General features: G+C 67.2%; 1 protein-coding gene across 2 annotated transcripts in view; it reads right to left on the reverse strand.

The window, feature by feature from the left end:
- ABCA2 (ATP binding cassette subfamily A member 2) overlaps nt 1–17,696 on the reverse strand; it is a 20,836-nt gene extending 3,140 nt beyond the window's left edge. The window contains exons 1-42 of one of the 2 annotated variants that reach the window (XM_029202566.1): nt 17,669–17,696; nt 13,916–14,009; nt 12,844–12,955; nt 12,599–12,762; nt 12,177–12,304; nt 11,936–12,046; nt 11,402–11,620; nt 10,759–11,129; nt 10,375–10,534; nt 9,187–9,315; nt 8,930–9,097; nt 8,762–8,858; nt 8,438–8,611; nt 8,266–8,368; nt 8,073–8,187; nt 7,394–7,584; nt 7,143–7,293; nt 6,862–7,066; nt 6,581–6,745; nt 6,313–6,493; nt 6,002–6,214; nt 5,719–5,915; nt 5,446–5,628; nt 5,106–5,290; nt 4,619–4,739; nt 4,116–4,352; nt 3,831–4,037; nt 3,476–3,578; nt 3,054–3,373; nt 2,768–2,981; nt 2,572–2,677; nt 2,362–2,473; nt 2,225–2,285; nt 1,968–2,142; nt 1,734–1,849; nt 1,503–1,650; nt 1,302–1,425; nt 1,046–1,178; nt 811–928; nt 515–693; nt 289–430; nt 85–219 (exon numbers count right to left, since the gene is read on the reverse strand). In XM_029202566.1, coding sequence (XP_029058399.1) covers nt 85–219; nt 289–430; nt 515–693; nt 811–928; nt 1,046–1,178; nt 1,302–1,425; nt 1,503–1,650; nt 1,734–1,849; nt 1,968–2,142; nt 2,225–2,285; nt 2,362–2,473; nt 2,572–2,677; nt 2,768–2,981; nt 3,054–3,373; nt 3,476–3,578; nt 3,831–4,037; nt 4,116–4,352; nt 4,619–4,739; nt 5,106–5,290; nt 5,446–5,628; nt 5,719–5,915; nt 6,002–6,214; nt 6,313–6,493; nt 6,581–6,745; nt 6,862–7,066; nt 7,143–7,293; nt 7,394–7,584; nt 8,073–8,187; nt 8,266–8,368; nt 8,438–8,611; nt 8,762–8,858; nt 8,930–9,097; nt 9,187–9,315; nt 10,375–10,534; nt 10,759–11,129; nt 11,402–11,620; nt 11,936–12,046; nt 12,177–12,304; nt 12,599–12,762; nt 12,844–12,908 — 6,426 coding nt within the window. In that variant the 5' untranslated portion in view covers nt 12,909–12,955; nt 13,916–14,009; nt 17,669–17,696. Of the gene's footprint in view, nt 1–84; nt 220–288; nt 431–514; nt 694–810; nt 929–1,045; nt 1,179–1,301; nt 1,426–1,502; nt 1,651–1,733; nt 1,850–1,967; nt 2,143–2,224; nt 2,286–2,361; nt 2,474–2,571; nt 2,678–2,767; nt 2,982–3,053; nt 3,374–3,475; nt 3,579–3,830; nt 4,038–4,115; nt 4,353–4,618; nt 4,740–5,105; nt 5,291–5,445; nt 5,629–5,718; nt 5,916–6,001; nt 6,215–6,312; nt 6,494–6,580; nt 6,746–6,861; nt 7,067–7,142; nt 7,294–7,393; nt 7,585–8,072; nt 8,188–8,265; nt 8,369–8,437; nt 8,612–8,761; nt 8,859–8,929; nt 9,098–9,186; nt 9,316–10,374; nt 10,535–10,758; nt 11,130–11,401; nt 11,621–11,935; nt 12,047–12,176; nt 12,305–12,598; nt 12,763–12,843; nt 12,956–13,675; nt 13,679–13,915; nt 14,954–17,668 lie in introns of those variants that run through there. The other variant, XM_029202567.1, reaches the window with a different exon arrangement.
- Between the last annotated feature and the right edge of the window lie 6 nt (nt 17,697–17,702).

Here is a 17,702-nt window from a genome sequence, read left to right on the forward strand (position 1 = left end):
GGGCACCCGACCCCCATCCCACCCCCGGGCCCCCCACAAAGACAAAGCCGGGGCACTGGACCCCCATCCCACCCCCGGGCTCACCAGGAAGATGAATGCAGGGTACCCGATGAGGGCAATGGCTGTCGACAGCTTCCGCTTGTTGCCTCCGCTGTAGGTACCGGCAGGCTTGTCCGCGTACTTGGTCAGCTCCAGCTTCTCCAGGGCCCACTTCACCACCTGGGAGGGAGAACGACGTCAGGGGCCCACGCTACACACCAGCCCCCTCCCCCGCCGGGCGACCCTCACCCGGGCCTCATCCTTCCAGGGGATGCCGCGGAGCCGCGTGTACAGCTGCAGGTGCTCCCGGGCCGTGAGCTCATCGAACAGGGCGTCGAACTGTGGGCAGTAGCCCAGGCTCTGCTGCACCTGGAGCAGCTCCTTGAGCACGCTGAGGACACAGCGCCGTCAGCACCGGTCACTGCCATCGCCCCGCCCGCCCAGACACCCGCCCGCCCACACCCGTGCCCCGCACCTGTGCCCGTTGACAAAGGCCTCGCCCCCCGTCGTGCTCTCGTCGCCCGTCAGCATCTTGAAGGTGCTGGTCTTGCCCGCGCCATTGACGCCCAGGAGGCCAAAGCACTCGCCAGGACGCACGCCCAGGCACAGGCGGTCCACAGCCAGGATGCGCCCGATCTTCCGCGACTTGTACACCTGTCAGAGGTGAGAGGGCGGCCCACTCAGCGGGGCAGGCGGGCCGGCCACCCGGCCAGACTCCACCTGGGCCCCCCCCCACCCCCGGGCCCCCCCCCCCACCCGCCCAGGGCCCACCTTGGTCAGGTTCTCGATTTTGACCATGTCGTTGTCAGCGTCACCCCGCAGCACTCGCTGCCGCTCGCTGGCCACGTCCACGTCGTCCTCCACGGGCTTTGTCGACACGGGCACGCGCCTGGGAGGACACGAGGGCATGGCCGGGACCCCCGCCGTCGCGGCCGCGGCGGGAAGGAGGGCGGCGCCCAGCCTGCCCCCCGCCCCACCCCCGTGAGTCGCCCGGCACCCCACTCACTGCGGCTGCCGCAGGAAGTTGTACTGGCACATGATGGTGAGAAGGAAGCCCACGAAGCCCTCGACCGTCATGGCCACCAGGCCCCTGGTGACAATGTCCCACTCGAACGGGGACTTCATCTTGTCAAACTGGCCTGTGGGGCAGCTGGTTCAGGGCTGGGCCTGGGGCCTCCGGAGCCCCCATTCGCCCCCAGGCCCGGAAGCCCCCTCAGCCTCCCCGCCCAGGGGCGCACGCTGTCACCCCCTGCCGGCCTCACCGATCTTGGCGTAGTACTCGTTAATGTACTCGTTGTAGGCCATCTCCATGAGCCCGTGGCCCAGGTTGTAGTTGGGGAAGATGAGGAAGCAGCTTTTCAGGTAACTGTTGACAACCTTCAGGTCCTGGAGGGTCACGGGGGTCAGGGCACAGCCTCAGCCCCGCCGCCCCGCCATCCCATCACCCCGCCGCCCCGCCCCACCTTGTCATGCTCAAAGAGCTGCAGTAGGAAGGTGGCCACGGTGGCCGTGATGCCAATGAAAAGGTTGATGACGATAAGAAACACATAGGCCGAGCTGGGGACCTCGAACCAGAAGGAGGCCGGGTACATGATGGGGGTGATGGACCACCTGCGGGTGGCAGGCGGGCGGAGGTCACTGGGCGGCCCGAGCCTGCCCTGCGCCCACTCCCCCGCCCGCCCACTGCCCCTTACCCGTAGAGCAGGAAGAGGGAGAGCACGGCGGGGAAGTTGGTGGGTGACGTGTAGGCCGGCAGGTCAAACACAAACAGGATGATGACACAGCAGGTGGCCGGGACCAGGTAGTTGAGCTACCAGAGCAGGGGTGGCAGGTGAGGCCCGGGGGCGGGGGTGGGGGGCCCGGGGGCAGAACCGGGGGCCCAGCAGGGGACGGGGGGGGACGGGACAGCCAGGGGTCTGGGGGCACACCATGTCCCACACGTAGTTAGCCAGCCAGTAGATGACAGGGTTGCAGCCGCTGACAAACTGCAGGTGCTTGGCCTTGGTGGCCTTCTCAGCCACCAGAAAGACCACGAAGCTGGCCGGCACGAAGGACATGGCCACGATGATGAAGATGGCGATGACCACATCCGTGCCCTGCAGCCTGGGGGCGAGGCGGCCCTCAGCCCTGCGCGGCACGCAGTCCCACAGTGGCGCCCCCCGCCCCCGCCCGCCCCCGCACCTACAGGTAATCCAGGGAGAGGCTAGCGCTCGTCTTGTTCATGGGGTGGTTGGTGACGGTGATGCCTGCGGCACAGGGAGGGCAGCCTCAGGGGCCTGCTCTGCGCCCGGCCTGGCCCACCCCCCGCCCCAGCTCACCCACCATAGGCCGCAGGGCTGCCCTTGCTCTTGGGCAAGTTGGCACGCAGGATGGCATTGTTGAGGCTGTTGAGGTAGGTGGGCATGCTGTGGTAGCCCTTGTTGTTGTAGAAAACCTGCGGGGAGTACACAGAGACCCCGAGAGCCACGTTGGTCCCTGCAGACCTCGGGCGAGGGCCGGAAGGGCCGGGGCCCGGGGCCGAGCGGCGCTCACCTGGGCTGCCCGCCGCACCGCGATCCTCCGCACCATGGCGGGGGCCCGGGCGCCAAACGAGGCTGGGATGGACTTCTGGACGTTGCCGAAGGTGATGGCCCCGTACCTGGGCAGCAAGCCGAGGACCGGTGAGCCAGGTGGGAGACGGGTGTCTGCTCCTCGCCCACGGCCAGCGCGCCCCTCCCGCCGGGCTCACCGGTGCAGCCGGAAGCGGTCGGAGGTAAAGAGCAGGTACTCAGAGACATTGTGGCCGGTGATGTCGGTCAGGATGTCTCCCGTGACCACCCGCATCTGGGGCGGGTGCCCGCCCACACTGCCGGGACAGGAGAAGCCGGTGCCCTGCCCAGAGCAGGTGCAGCGGACGGGCTCCCGCACCAGGCGTGGCAGGGAGGGTGCCGACGTCCAGTTCTCTGTGGGCACAGCGGGCAGAGTCAGCCCAGCCCGTGCTGCCCCGAGCCCCAGGCATCCCCACCAGCCGGTACCTGGCGAGGAGGTGGGCGGCAGGGAGGTGTTCCAGGCCTGTGGCGGGTCCTCGTCCAGGGACACGGGGGAGTCAGACGGGGCAGGCGAGGGTGGGGGCGGCACGAAGTTGGACAGCGGCAGCCCCTGCGTGAAGGACTCGAGGCACATGCTGTCGAAGAACCGCGTGGCCAGCAGGCGCGACTCACCACTGCTCAGGTTCAGCGTGGGCCCCAGCGAGCCGTTAGCTGGAGACTTGAGCACACACGTGGCGCCCACGCCTGACGGCAGCCGGAAAGTGCTCACCAGCTGCTGGGGTCCGGCGTCGGGGGACAGCTGCAATCTGGGAGAGCACAGAGCCAGTCTGGTTTCGGGGACGGGACCCCCCCCCCCCAGCTCTCGCACCGGCCCCCACCCCGCAGGGCGGCCTGTCCCACGGCCTCACCGGTACTCCCGGCGCTCCTCGTTGGCATAGGGGATGAAGTTGCCGCGGGGCTGGGTATAGTTGTGGTACTGGGAGGGAGACAGGACCAGCGGGGGCAGGTCGCCTGGTGGGGTGCACGGGGAAGCCTGAGCAGGTTCCTATGGCCTGCCAGCATCCCCTAGGCCCAGGTCCCCTCTTCCCAATACCCACAGGGCCCAAGCTTGGGGTCTGGACCCCAAGGAGACAGGAATCCCAGATGAGCCTAGGAGCATGCCCACCAGCCTCAGGCACAGCGCCCAGGCCCAGAGCAAGTGCGGGTTCCCCACAAGGCTCCCGAGCAGGGCAGACGTCCTGATGCCTGGCCGGGCGGCCATACCGATCTCTGGGACGGAGAGTGCCACCGTCATAGCCACACAGACAAAGAAGGCAGGTAGCAGGATCTGAGAGGACAGCGCCTTGGAGTTGCGTCGAGCACAGTGGAAGCGCTTCACCAGGAGCCCGTGGAACTGGCGCACCTTCAGCCACCAGCCCTCCAGCTTGCGGCTGCCCTGGCCGACCCGCAAGAGGGTCTCCGCCTCGGCCTCTGCACGGGAGGGGTTGCTGAGCAGGGGGCCCTAACCACCCCCCAGGGACCCTGCGGCCCCACCCGGACGCCTCCCACCTTGCAAGCTGACGTTGTCAGGGTCCTGCAAGTTGTCACAGAGGGGGCGGTAGTCGCCACAGACATCAGTGTAGCCGGCCCCCTCGTCACCACGGGCAGAGCCCACCGAGGACGCAGACTGCAGTGACACCTGTGACTGTGCCAGCTCTGCGCACCGGGCCAGGTTGCCAGCGTGACCCTCCCTCGACAATGAGTCCACGGCCCCAGGCAGCACATCTTTCCTGGACTCTTTCACGTCTGCAGCGGCAGAGAAGCCACGGAATGGGATATGGGGCTCAAGGCTGCCTGCCACCTGCAGGCCTGTCCAGGACCCCAGCCTCCACACTCACCCACCCACGGAGGGGCCCAGACCCAGTCTGACCCTGGGGAGATCTGGATCCTTATTCCCACCTAAGACCCTTGGCCCCCACAGACAGAGGAAGAGTGAGGCCCAAGTCCGGACCTGGTGGAGTAGGGTGGTGAGGGCAGGGGCAGAGCTGGTCAGTAGCTCTGGAGCCTCTCACCTGCCTCGCTGTTCTCCAGCGACTGGTCCTCCTCCGATACCTTAAGGAACACCTCCTCCAGTGTCGTGTCCATCAGCCCAAAGCTGCTCAGGTGCAGGGCATCCAGACTGCGCTCCAGGTGCTGTGAAAGAGCTAGGTGAGGCCCACCTCAGGGTGGGAGGGGGGAACCGCACAGGGAGGGTTGGGCCCACCTCCCCTCCAGCCCCGCCTCCTCCACTGGCCCCACCCCTGAGCCCAGCCCCGCCTCCTCCAACAGTCCCACCTCCCCTTCAGCCCCGCCTCCTCCACTGGCCCCACCCCTGAGCCCAGCCCCACCTCCTCCAGCAGTCTCACCTCACCCTGCAGCCCCACCTCTGCTGGCCCTGCCCCCGAGCCCTACCCCAGCCCCGCCTCCTCTGCTGAACACACCCCCTGGGCAGCTCCACCTCCTACACTGACCTCTCCCCTGAGCCCCAACCCCTCCACCAGCCCAGCCCCACCCCCACACCTGAAAGAGGCGCTCAAAGGCTCCCTTCTTGGCGGCCTCGCTGGGCAGGATGTAAGAGAGCTCGGTGCTGGTGTCCGAGACCAGCAGGCAGGAGGCCACATGTTTGCGGATGAACTGGGAAACCTGGGGCTCGGAGCAGCTGCTCAGCTGGGCCCGACCTGGGGGGCTGGCTGTCTGCCCTGGCTCTGGGAGGGTAGGGAGGGCTTCACTCAGGGGCTGGCGGAGAGTGTGAGCCAGGCCCAACCAGCACCCTGGGCCCACTGGGGCAATGGTGAGGGCCCAGCCCCTCAACCTCATTGGTCTTGGGAAGGGGTCCGGGGTAGGCAGCCTCAGCACAGACCTTGGGGGTCCCCGGGCTCGGCAGGCCGCTTGACCAGCGTGAGGCGGTAGCCATCCCCGTAAGCACCCTTGAGAAACAGCGGGGAGCCACAGCACTTGAGCTTCCCGTGGGAGATGATGGCAATGCGATCCCCAAGCAGGTCGGCCTCGTCCATGTGGTGGGTGGACAGGAGGATGGTGCGGCCTGCGGGAGGTCCAGATCGGGGTCGGGGTGGGGGGCGGCCGGGCAGGGCTGGGCAGGGGGCTGCTCACACCCACCCCGCGCCCCGCTCACCTGGCTTGTACTTCAGGATGAGGTCCCAGATGGCGCGGCGTGCGTAGGGGTCCACGCCGGCCGTAGGCTCATCCAGGATGATGGCACGGGAGCCGCCCACAAAGGCGATGGCCACGGAGAGCTTGCGTTTCATGCCGCCGGACAGTGTCTGCACCAGCGAGTGCCGCTTGTTGGAGAGCTCCAGGTCCTCGATCATCCTGAGGGCAGGACAGGAGGGTCGGATCAGCCCTCGGGAGCTGGTGCCTCTGCCTGCAGCCTCGCCTCCCACCCGAGCCCCACCCACTTGTCCATCTCCTTGCGGATCTCCTCCTGGGCCATGCTCTTGAGCCTCGAGTAGAACCAGAGGTGCTCCTCCACCGTAAGCCGATCGAAGAGCACGTTGTGCTGGGGGCACATGCCCAGGTTCTTGCGGATCTCGTCCATCTCCGTGCGAATGTCGTGCCCGTAGATGGTGGCCGAACCCGATGTCGGTGGGAACAGGCCGGTGAGGATAGACCTGGGCGGGGAGGCGGGGTCATGGTCCCCACCTCCTGCAGGGAGCCCTCCCTGCCGCCCGCTCCGTCAGGAGCTCCGGGCCGACCCCCACACACTCACATGGTAGTGGTCTTGCCAGCCCCGTTGTGGCCCAGGAAGGACACCACCTGGTTCTCATAGAGGTTTAGGCTCAGCCTGTTCAAGGCCAGCTTCTTGTCGTTCTTGTAGACCTTGGTGAGCTTGTCCACGCAGACCACGAGCGGCAGGTGGGTGGGCTCCTCTTCCATGCCCCGCGTCTCCTCTGCACCAGGGCCAAGGGTCAGCGCCAGGGCTGCCTCCAGCCGCTGAAGCTCAGCCACAGCCCGTCCCCGCCCTGGTGCCCGCTCACCCAAGCGCCGGCTCTCCATGGCACAGGCCTGGTCCTCCTCCATGACGCTGAGGCGGGGCGCGCGAGCCCACGGCCAGCTCCACTCCCACGCTTCCGTCCGCCCGCTGCCCAGCCAGTAGGACTTCTGCAGTGGGAAGTACCAGGGCCGGGGCAGCCCGTACATGCCTATGGGGTAGAGGGGAGGCTGACCCAGGGTCTGGGGTCACTGTCTACCCCAGGCCATGGGTCCCCCTAGAGACAGCCTCCTCCTCTCCTCCCCCACCCCTCCCAAGGGCTGGCACCTGGGTGCACGGCCTCGATGTACCACGTGAGCACACCGTAGATGACTGCGTCTGCCATCAACATGGTGACAGCCAAGAGCAGGCTGAAGTCGTCCCCTTCCACGGGCGACTGGCTGAACGTGTGCCACTGGATGCCCACGCCCGCCACCTCGTACAGGGCGAAGTACTTGGAGCCCAGGCCAAAGGCTGTCGTGGACATCAGGGACTGAGGAGACGACGGTGTCAGTGGGGGAAAGGAGGCTGGACACCCCCACCCCTGGCCCACCCCCTGTGACCCTCACCGCGATGCACTTCTCGAAGGCGGTGATCTTGTCGTGGGCCACCTCCTCACGGATCGCCACGTACATGTAGGGCACGTAGCTCAGAAAGTAGGTGATGCCACCGCAGGCCGAGGCCAGCTTGGCCTTGGAGTACAGCACGGACACCAGGAAACTGGGGGCACGCAGGGCCACGGGCTGTCAACCACACCTGAACTCTCGGAGCCACGCTCGAGGCCCACCCTGCAGCCCGCTGCCAGCCACACAGCGCTCACCAGAACATGATGGTGGCCACGGCGTAGACGGCCAGAAAGAGCCAGACGATGATCACGTGGCTGTGCACGAGCACCTGGCCGTACTTGAGGATGGCGGTCAGTGCCGTCACCGAGATGGACAGCTGCACAAAGCCCGTGATGAACCAGGCCACCCAGTGCACGGCATTGCTCAGGCCCATGGTCTTCATCACCTGTGGACAAGTGGGCGGGCATGAGACCTTGGGACAGGGGCACCAGGAAGGAACACCCTGCCCCTGCCTTGCCAGCCCAGGTCCGGGGAGGGAGGGCTGCCCACAGCTACCCCCCTCACCTGTAGTCCTCCCTCTTCTCTAACATCTTTTTTTTTTTTTTTTTTTTTTCTGCGGTACGCGGGCCTCTCACTGTTGCGGCCTCTCCCGTTGCAGAGCACAGGCTCCGGACACGCAGGCCCAGCGGCCATGGCTCATGGGCCCAGCCGCTCTGCGGCATGCGGGATCTTCCCGGACCGGGGCACGAACCCGCATCCCCTGCATCGGCAGGCGGACTCTCAACCACTGCACCACCAGGGAAGCCCTAACCTCTATCTTTATCGCCCCCATTCCCCACCTCCATCCCTCCCCTCTTCTCCCCTCCCCCATCTCCCCCCTCCATCCTTCCCCTCTTCTCCCGCTCCTTCATCTCTTCCGCTCCAAGCCCGCACCTCCTTCAGCCGATGCTCCTTCTCAGCCACAATGTGCTGGATGGTCATGGCCACAGAGTAGACCCAGGAAATCACCATGCAGAGCGGCATCATGTGCTCGATGACAAACAGAAAGCTGGGGAGGGGGAGGGGAGGGCCGTGAAGGTGGGGCTCCACGCCAGCCCCAGGCACCCGGCACTCGGTCTACACTCACTCGTCCCGTGTGTAGCAGGGGTAGGGGAACATCTGCACGTAGTTGCCTGGCTCCACCACGTCGTGGCCCACGAAGGTGTCGATGATGGCACGCTCCATCATATCTGCGGTGGGGGGCAGCGGTCAGCGGAGGCCGCGCCCCGCCCCCCCACGGCCCCAGGGCCGGCCCTCACCCTGGATCCAGACGAAGCCATACAGGAAGTAGAAGCGGCCGCCAGTGTTGGGCCCCGGCCGCCAGTAGGCCCTGCGGATCTCATTGGTTTTCTCAGTGAAGCTGGAGTTCTGGCGGATCTTGTAGTGCACGTGGGGTGGCAGGGAGCCGTCCTTGCGGGTCTGGAAGATCACGCCTGGGACGGGACGAGGGGCGGGGCCGAAGAAGGGGATGGGTGAGGGGCGGGGCCGAGGACCGGGTGTCAAGGGGTGTGGGGCGGGGAGGGACTAGGGGGGGGGGGAGGCAGAGAAGCAGGGGCCGGGACCTGCCCAGGGGACCGGCTCACTGGCAAACACGGTGACGTTGTCCTGGTAAGCCTGGTTGAGGGTGTAGTTGACGATGCTCTCCTCGTCGGGAAAACCCTTGAAGATGTCCACACTCACCTGCGGGGAGGGAAGGGGCATCCTCAGAGCCGACCCCAGGCACCAGCGGACCGCGGGGCTCGCCCACCCACCTTGGACATGAACTGGATCCAGCCGCAGGCCGCGTTGTCGATGGTGTCCAGCTGCTGCAGGAGGACCGAGCCATTGGGCAGGGAGAAGTTGTCCTGGCGCAGGGCAGGCGGCAGCTCCTCTGGCGACAGGCTCAGTGCCTCTGGGTGCAGCCGCAGCTCTGCCACATACTGGGGGGTGAGGGAGGCCAGCTCAGAGGGTGGCCTGAGGACAGAGTGGGCTCCGTGCCACCCCCACCCCAGCCCAGCCCCCCCAGCACCTGCTGCAGCCAGCGCAGGTGTTGCTGCAGCCGGCCCTGCTCCAGGTAGCTGCGGATCTCAGCTGAGATGTTGAGCCAGACCTGGGCGTAGTGAGTCACGTTGCCTACAAGGGCGAAGGTCTCGTTGGCCTGCAGAGGGTGAGGTTAGAGCATGGGGCTCATTCAAGGACCCCGGCCAGCAAGGGGATTTTCACTCCTTGCCTCCCCCCATGGCTGGGGGCCAGCCACTGGCCAGTCCCCACCAAGCACTAATCTTGGTCTGGCCAGATTCTACCTGGAAACTCCAAGCCCTCCCCCTCCAGGCCTCTCTTCAGCGCCTCCGCTGAAAGCCCCTCTGCCCAGCTACCAGAGAAGCACGGCCTCCGGTCCCCCCCCCCCCCCCCCCCCCTCCCCCCCCCCCCCTGAAGGCCCCTCCCCCCCCCTCCCAGAGAACCCCGGCCCCCGGCCCCCCCCCCCCCGCAAATACCTTCCCTGCTCCTTTGGGGGACCGCTCCACGCATCTCTTGGGCAGCCCTGACTCTTGGTCCTTGTCCTCCCCTGTGGTCATCCTAGGGACCCCCTCCACAGCCTCTCCCTTTCCTGGGCCATTTCCAGCCCTGGTTTCTACTTTTTCCAGACAGGAGCTCTACCCTGGGATGGCCACAGATACCGTGCCCTCAGCTGACCCCAAACCACCCAGCTGCCCCGCCCAAATCTCACCCACTGGATGCTGCTCTGGACGGTTTCTGCATGCGGCCCCTCCTCTATCCTCACCAGCACTGCCCGGCCCTGGCCATGTCCAGCCAGGCCAGGACCCTGCACCACACCAGCCATCCAGTGCCTCCCCAAGGCAGCCTCCAAAACGTCCTGCCTACAGGTCCCCTCACCCACAGAGCCAAGCCGGAGCTGGAGAGCCAGGGCCGCACCCCTCCCGTGCCCATTCTCCCCTCACCCACAAGCCAAGCCGGAGCTGGAAAGCCAGGGCCGCACCCCTCCAAAATGTCCTGCCTACAGGTCCCCTCACCCACAGAGCCAAGCCGGAGCTGGAGAGCCAGGGCCGCACCCCTCCCGTGCCCACTCTACGAACCACACCACCTGCCCCCTTCTGCTCAGGGGTCCCCGGCCTGCAGAACCCTCTGCTCAGCTCCTCCAGTTCCTGTTCCAGACGACACACGCAGGCCAAGTGCATCACACAGCGGACGCGCGCACCTTGAGGATGACGCGATCCGCCTCGGAGCCCGCCGGCGCGTACAGGACCTTGGGGTTGCTGGTCATGAGGTGCACGAGGAGGCCCAGGTTCCGCTGCTCCTTGCTCGTGAAGCCCAGGGAGCTCATGTTGCCCCTCCGCAGCGCCTCGGGCTCGATGGTGCTGGGGCGGGTGGCGGGTGGCGGGTGAGACCTCAGGGTGGAGTGGGGCGTTGGCAGGGAGGGGCGTGGGGCGGGGCTTCAGAGCAGGTCCGAGTGTCAATTGACGGAGGTGGAGTGGGGGCAGTGGACCGAGCCCAGGGAGGGGGCGTCAGAAGCAGGCCTGGGGTCGGGCCCCGCCCCCACCTGTCTTCCTCCCACCCTCACCTTCTCCTGCCACCCACCTACCGGTTGTTGCCACACAGGATGGGCTGCAGGCCCGCCCAGAGCTGCACAAAGGCTGAGCACTGGCCCTGCAGCACGTCCGAGGAGGAGGCCGGGGCTGCAGCGGACGGGGCACCCTCCTCGGACGTGGTGTTGGAGCCCACGCCTGCCCCAGCCCCGGTGCCGTTGGCCGCCCCGCCAGGGCCGTTGGCTGGGGGCCCAGGAGGCCGGCCCGTGCAGGCACCCTGAGGCAGCAGCAGGGCCAGGGCCGAGAGGACATCCACATCCTGCAGAACCTTTTGGGCATCCAACAGGTCTTCCAGCAGCGCCTGCAGCCGCCGGGGAGGGGCTGGCTGCGGCTGCGGGGCGGAGCCGTTGGGGGCATCCAGGCCCAGCTGAGGGGAAACGGGGCAAGTGGGGAAACACAGGCCCAGGGAAGGGAACAGCGTCTGGGGGCTGATCTGCAGATGGGTGATGAGGTCAGGGTAGACTGAAGAGGACACCCTCCGGGGACACGAGATGGGAGGAGGGGAGCAGGCTGGGGGGCAGGGGGCACAAGGCACAGCATTCACAGGGCTGCAGGCACACCCGTGCACAGCCTCAGGCCCAGGAGTGCCGTGGAGCCCTGGCAGCAGACCTGTGGGCCAGCTGGCAGGCAGGGCCTCACCTGCTGGGCGATCTTGGCCACATCCAGTTGGTTCCGGAGCTCAGCGGCCAGCCCAGAAAAGCGCTGGGCACGCACTGCAGCCTGACCCCTGCAGATGGCGTCCCGGTAGCCCTGCAGCGCTGTCTCCTGACCCTGGGGCACCGTGAGGATCCGGCCCAACTCCCTGGAGCCTGGCGTGCAGGTGAGCTGCTCCAGGAGGGCAGGGGTCAACAGCAGCTCCTGGGGCAGGGTGCGGGGGAACAGCTGAGAAGGAGCCCCAACCAAGAGGAAACCAAGGGCCTGGCCCAAGATGGGGACCTTGCCCCACCCACTGTGTCAGGTCTGAGACCACCCAGGTTCTGCAACAACAGGTTGGGGGGGGGGGGGGCGGGCGGGTAGGGATGGAGACACATCACCATCCCCTCCCCGTGCCAACCACAAACTCCTGGGGACTCTCCCTCACCCCTAAGGGGGCCCCTATCTTACCCACCCAAGCAGAGACACCCACCCAGAAGCAGGCAACATGTCTCCCATCCCACTAAAAGTCCCCCTCACCTCCATCCGGAATAAGAGATTGCTGCCCCGGCGGCTCCAGGGCTCCGGATCCCTGGGGATGCCTGACCCCGCATCCAGGGCAGGTGAAGAGCCAAAAAGCAGGCGATACACCTAGAGCGCGCGGGGGTCACGGCTCAGGCTGGGGGCGCAGGCTGGGGGCCCTGCGTTTCCCACCCAAAACCAGGGGAGGGCAGAGCGGAGAGGCCAGGGCCGGGAGCTTCCCCAGAAGCAGACACCTCACCTCAGGCAGGTCCACCTGGGCGGCCAGGAGAGCTTGGGCTGTGCCATCAGGCAGCGACAGGTTCTGCGTCAGGAAACGCCAGAGCTCCCGTGGGTCCCTGACCACCGAGTCCAGAGAGAAGGAGGACACTGGACAGGTAGAAGGATGGGGCTGAAGGCCAGCCCTGCCTGGGGCCGACGCGCCCCGGACAGCCTCAGAGGTGAGCTCCCGGCACCACAGCTTGATCACAGTGGCGGGCGGCTCGCCAGGCCCCAAGCACGTGCGCCCTGAGAACTCAGGGCCAGCATGTAGGTAGCAGGGCCCGAGGCACACGCAGGCCCAGGGCGGGAAATGAACGAGCTGGGCCTCAAACCCAGCTGACACTAGAGCTCGGGGCTTGGCCGCCTGCAGCAGACGCACTGCCCCACCCACCCAGGGCGCACCTGCAGGATGGTCAAGGTGGCTCTCCCAGGTGTCCAGGCCGGATCTGAGGGCCTCCAGGTGCTGGCGCAGCGCCTCGAGCTCCGAGCCCAGGCTGGGCCTCACGGGGTCAAACAGGTTGCCCTCCTCCACCACGCGGTTGAGACGCTCCAACAGCTGCGTGACCCTGCACCACCACCACTGGATGTCATCCGCAGGTCGCCTAGGCCTGGGATGGGGGGCAGCCGAGGTCCGAGGGGGCACTCACGTGGAGTTGGCGTACTGAAGGAAGCCAAACTCGTCCCGCTGGCCATCCGGGCACAGCGACTGCATGACGGGCAGGATGCCGGCAGAGGTGAGGGGGGCTGCCGTGTAGAAGGCTGGGGGGCGGGCAGGTGAGAGGGCCCAGGGCGGGGCCGGGGGGAGAGAGGGAGGAATCAAGAAGGGGGAGGGAGACAGGCCGAGAAAAGAGATTTAGAGAAAGTCAGGAAGGAAAAGCAGCTTCAGGCAGCAGACAAGAAACAGAGGACCAAGAGTTCTAGCACAAGTGACCCAGCAGGTCAGAGGTCAAAGGGCATCTCACCATCCCTTCCCGACAACGCCCGGAGCGCCCCCCTTCCCTCGACCAGTCAAGGCCAAAATGCTCTGACACCTTTCCCGAGGATTCGGATGTGGCACTGCCCACAGGGCCCAGGGGAGCACAGGGGCCCCTCCTGGGCAGCGACCTCTGACCTGTCTGGCCAGCTGGTTAGCAGAGTGAATGCAGGAGCCCACAAGGGTCTGAGTGGAGAGTGGCCAGGCACCCCAGCCCAGCAAGGCGGGGCCAGGCAACCCCACAGACAGAGGGTTGACCCCGAGGAGCTTGACTTGGGAGCCACTGTGGTCCAGGGGCCTCCACCCTTGACCTCCCCCCACCCCCACCCACCGAGAGGCAGCCGCTCCTGACAGCGGGCAGGGGGCCCTGCAGGACCCAGCTGGCCAGGAGGGGCTGTTAATGCAAGCGAGCGGGTGGGGGAGGGCTCAAGCCGCACCAGGAGGCCCCGCAGGGCTCCCGTGGCTGCCGCCCCGGGCCAGCCAGGAGGCGGCGGCCGCGCACTTACAGACTGCATGCAGGCCCGGGAGGAGGACAGAGGCCGTGCGGGGGAGGGGCAGAACAGAACAGAGAACAGTGAGAAACGGGCGCCTCGGTCACCTCGCAGCCGCGTGGCCCGGCCAGCAGGCATGGCAAGGGCCCGCGCCGGGGGACTGCACCAGGACGTGCGCGTGTGCTGCAGTGAGGGCCTGCCCTCCCCGCCCACCCGGCTGTGCCCGGGCCCCTCCCCTCCCCCCAGGCCCCTCACCTTCCTTCACAGAGATGGTCGGCTTCTTCTGCCGAAGCCCCAGCAGGATGAAGAAGAGGACGAGAGGGATGAAAATCTCGAAGGCCAGGACCCACTGGGAAGGGCAGGCTGAGTGAGCCACTGTGCGGGGCGGCCCGGCCGCCCACGCCACCTGCCCAGCGCTGGGCAGGACAAAGCCAAACCCTCCTCTCCCTACCAGACACACGCCACCCTCCCCGCAGGGCCGGCCCAGCCCAGCCCGGACCCTCCATGCTCCCCCAGGGGCCACAGAAGGTCACGCCAGGCCCCCCCAGGGCCACAGAGATCACGGCCCTTTCTTTCCAGGATCTCTTTGAAGAGTGAGAGGGTCAGTGTCATCCGGCTCAAGCAAATCAGGTCTCCCACCCCCAGCCCAGATTCTGCTTGTCACACCGAAGGCCAGCAGAGACAAATCAGCCAGCTTGTGGTCCACTCTGACCCTTGTGTCTGCCCAGCTCATCTTCTCTCCCATCCGCAGGGGCGCCTGGGCAAGATCTCGGAGGCAGTCTCTGGACTGGCCTGCAGCTCCCGCACTCCCCCAGGGTCAGCCCTCCTTCCCGCCACTGTGGTGCCATCACAGCCCCACACAAGGGCCTAGGGGGTGAGGCCTGGCGGCCGGGGAGGCCTGGCTGTAGCCCAGGGCCCTGAGCCTCCCGGAGGACCTGGTCAGGGGTCTGACAGCCCCCAGTCCCTGAGGCACAGGTCCCTCCTTCTGCCCCAGCCCCTCTCCGTCACCCCAGGTGACTCAGGCGGGCGCGGTGGCCCTGCCTGCCTGGGGCATCAGCTCAGGGCTCCCAGGGCAGCTCCTGTCACTCCAGGCTGGGTACCAAGGTGAGCCCTGCTGGGACCTGCTCGGAGTGGCAAAGAAGTACCAGGGGCCTAGGGGCCCAGACTTCTCTCTGTCTCACCTGGAAAACGGAAGGACTTTGCCATTCTTACCTCCACCTCTCCTGGCTCGGGCAGGGAGGAGTGCAAGGGGGAGGAGGACCTCGGACCGGCTGCTCTTTGGGGGACCACCCCCCCCACCCAACCCTTCCCAGAGGCACCAGGGTTGTTTCACCCTCACCCCCCACCCCAAACAGACTTCAGAGCCCCCAGTCAGTGGCGCTCCCTCTGGCCCAGGGCCCGAGCCCCGGTGCCCCGGGGTGGGGGCAGCTGCTGCCCTGTTTACTGGGCTTTGACAATAGAGCTCTGTGGTCTGGAACACCCCGCTGTGTGTCTGCGCCCCACGCCCGCGCCAGCCCGCGCCAGCCTCCACCCCCACCCGGAGCCAGGATCCAGCCCAGGGCCAGCCAAGGAGGCATCGTGGACTGGGAGAGGCGCCTGCCACACGCACGCAGCGCGAGGGTGGCTGTGTGCAAGCGGCATGCGGGAGGCCGGGGTCATGGCCGCGGGGCCAGCCCCAGCCGCACCCGCCCTGCCACCAGGCACCTCCACCGGTAACTGCAGCAACAGGCCTCGCTGCCTCCTCGTTGCTATAGCAACGGCCGCGCACGTGATGCTGGGAGGAGGGAGGCCTGCTTGGCGGGCGGGCGGCCAGAAGGGCATCTGGTTACAGGTTCAGCCCCACCTGGGCGCCCCACCCAGCGGCCTGCAAGGTGGTCAAACCCCTGCTCCTGGAGACCAGCCTGCCACCCCGTGCTGTCCCACTCCGGGCCCCCTCCTCCTGCGTCAAGGGGAGAATAGGTGAGGCCTGAGGATGGAGGTGCTGCCCTCCACTCCAGGGACTTGGTGACAGTGACCTGGTCCCCCCACCAGGAGTAGCCTATGGCCCCAGGGTAGAACGATGTCCAGCTAAGAGGGCACAGGCCATACTGACAGATGGAGAAACCGAGGCACAGAGCTTGGGAAGAGGGAGCAAGCAGGGCACAGAGATCCTTGGTTTCTACTCTCCAGACCAAGCTTTCCACACGACACACGCCCCCCACAGCAAGGCACACAGCACGCAGGGTAACACCTCTGCCAGCCAAGCCCAGGGGTCCAAGTGTGAAGCCCAAGACCCTCCCAGAAAAGTGGGGGACTGTGCCCGACATCTAGCCAGCCCCAGCCCATGGCGTGGGCCCAGCAAGGCCTCAGCCACCCTGGAGGAGGAATTTCTGGTTTGCTGTGGCCACAAACCGAGAGCCTCCAGATGCCTAACCATACCCTGGAGTGCTGCGGGGCACGGGCAAGGAAAGTTCTGGGGGAGGTCCAACCTGGCATGCGGGAGCTACTCCTGGGTGTAGGTCAGTGGGCACCTCCCACCTGCTTGTCAGGTACCCAACGAGCCACTGCTCCCTTCCCCGAGCCTCGGGGTCCCCAGTGGATGCTGAGGCCATCATTGGAGCCTCTGCTCCCAGCCCCCGGGGGTCCCTCCTGCCAAGAACTCTGGGGCTGATACTACTGCATGCCCATGTCCCAATCCCCCTTCATCCCCGGATCCCCGCCCTGCTGTCACCAGTGACCCAAAACTTGAGGTGGAGGAAGCTGCGCCAGAGGCTGCCCGGGGCTGCAGGCCTGATCCATGGAACCCAGTGCCAGCCAGCCCCAGGCGCCCTGGGCAGGGAGTGTACACAACCCTGGCTCCCTGCCAGGGCCAGGTGCCCAGGGGAATCCTGCCAGGCCCTGGTGACGATGGCCACCCTGCCCATCTGCAGGCCTGGGTTTCCCACTGTGCACTTCAAAACCCCTCTCAAGGAGGGACCCAGGCAGGAGCTGGTCAGCCCAAGGGGTCCCGGGGCCAGGGGGAACAGGAGCCTCCCAGACCCCAGACGGGCAAGAGGATGCCTCCGCCTCTGGCTCCATCTCCAGACCCTGACCTGCTCTGGGCCCCATCCTGGAAAATCCCCAGGGCCCAGTCAGGAACCCGAGCTGCCCAGGCCTCTCTGGTGTGTGTGGCTGCTGCCGGTTGGGCAGGCCAGCAGGAGATGCCCCTGTCCTTCCCAGGGCCAGAGCAGTGACAGTCGGCATGATGACATCCATCTCACCCCGGCACCGCTCCTCACCGGGGCTTCTGCCCCTGACAGCTGCTGTGCCCTGCAACCTCAGGCACAGGGCAGAGAGCTGGGGTGGTCACAGCTCCAAACAGCACGACCCAGTCCCCAGAGGAAGTTGGGTGGGGGAGATCAGAGAGTGGATCAGCTTCAGGGAGGATGGCCCCAAAGGACAAAAGGATGCAGGGACTCAGGCTGGCTGAGACTGGCACAGCAAGGACACTGCCGGTGGTGAGAAAGCAGGAGCAAGGGCCAGTGGATGTGGGCGGGGGAGGGGGGAGGAGAGGTGCCTGCCCAAGGACAGAGGGCTGCTGCACGGAGGGGAGGGGCAGGGTCCCTGCAGGGGCGCCAGGGGGCTGGGCCCAGAGACCACAGAGCCTCTGAGCTGGACCCATACACCCAGCCAGCCCTCTGCCCCGGGAAGCAGGGCCTCTCAAGACCCCAGGGTCCCAGGGCCACCTCCCACCCCCGAAGCCGGCTCCGGAGAGCGCGTTGTGGAGGACGCCCGCTCCGTGACTCATCCGAGCACCACGAATGTCAGCGGACGCGAGCGGCGGGCCGGGCACTGCCGAGCCCCCTCCCCGGAGGCCGGAGCGCGGGCAGGGGCGGGGGCGGGTGAGGGGTCTCCGGCCCTCCGCCCCGCCTGCCCGGGGTCCGCGCGTGCCTGGCCGGGCCGCCGCACGTGCCCGCGGGGAGCGCGCCGCTGGCCCCGGTGCGCGCAGCCTCCCGCTCCCGCAGGCCCGCGGCGCGCGGGGTCGCTCACCGGGCTCCGGCGCTTCAGCGTCACGTTCTTCCAG

Source organism: Monodon monoceros, unplaced genomic scaffold (genome assembly GCF_005190385.1).
Source record: "Monodon monoceros isolate NGI ecotype Baffin Bay Population unplaced genomic scaffold, NGI_Narwhal_1 Super_Scaffold_5, whole genome shotgun sequence".
In the NCBI taxonomy this organism is placed as follows: domain Eukaryota; kingdom Metazoa; phylum Chordata; class Mammalia; order Artiodactyla; family Monodontidae; genus Monodon; species Monodon monoceros.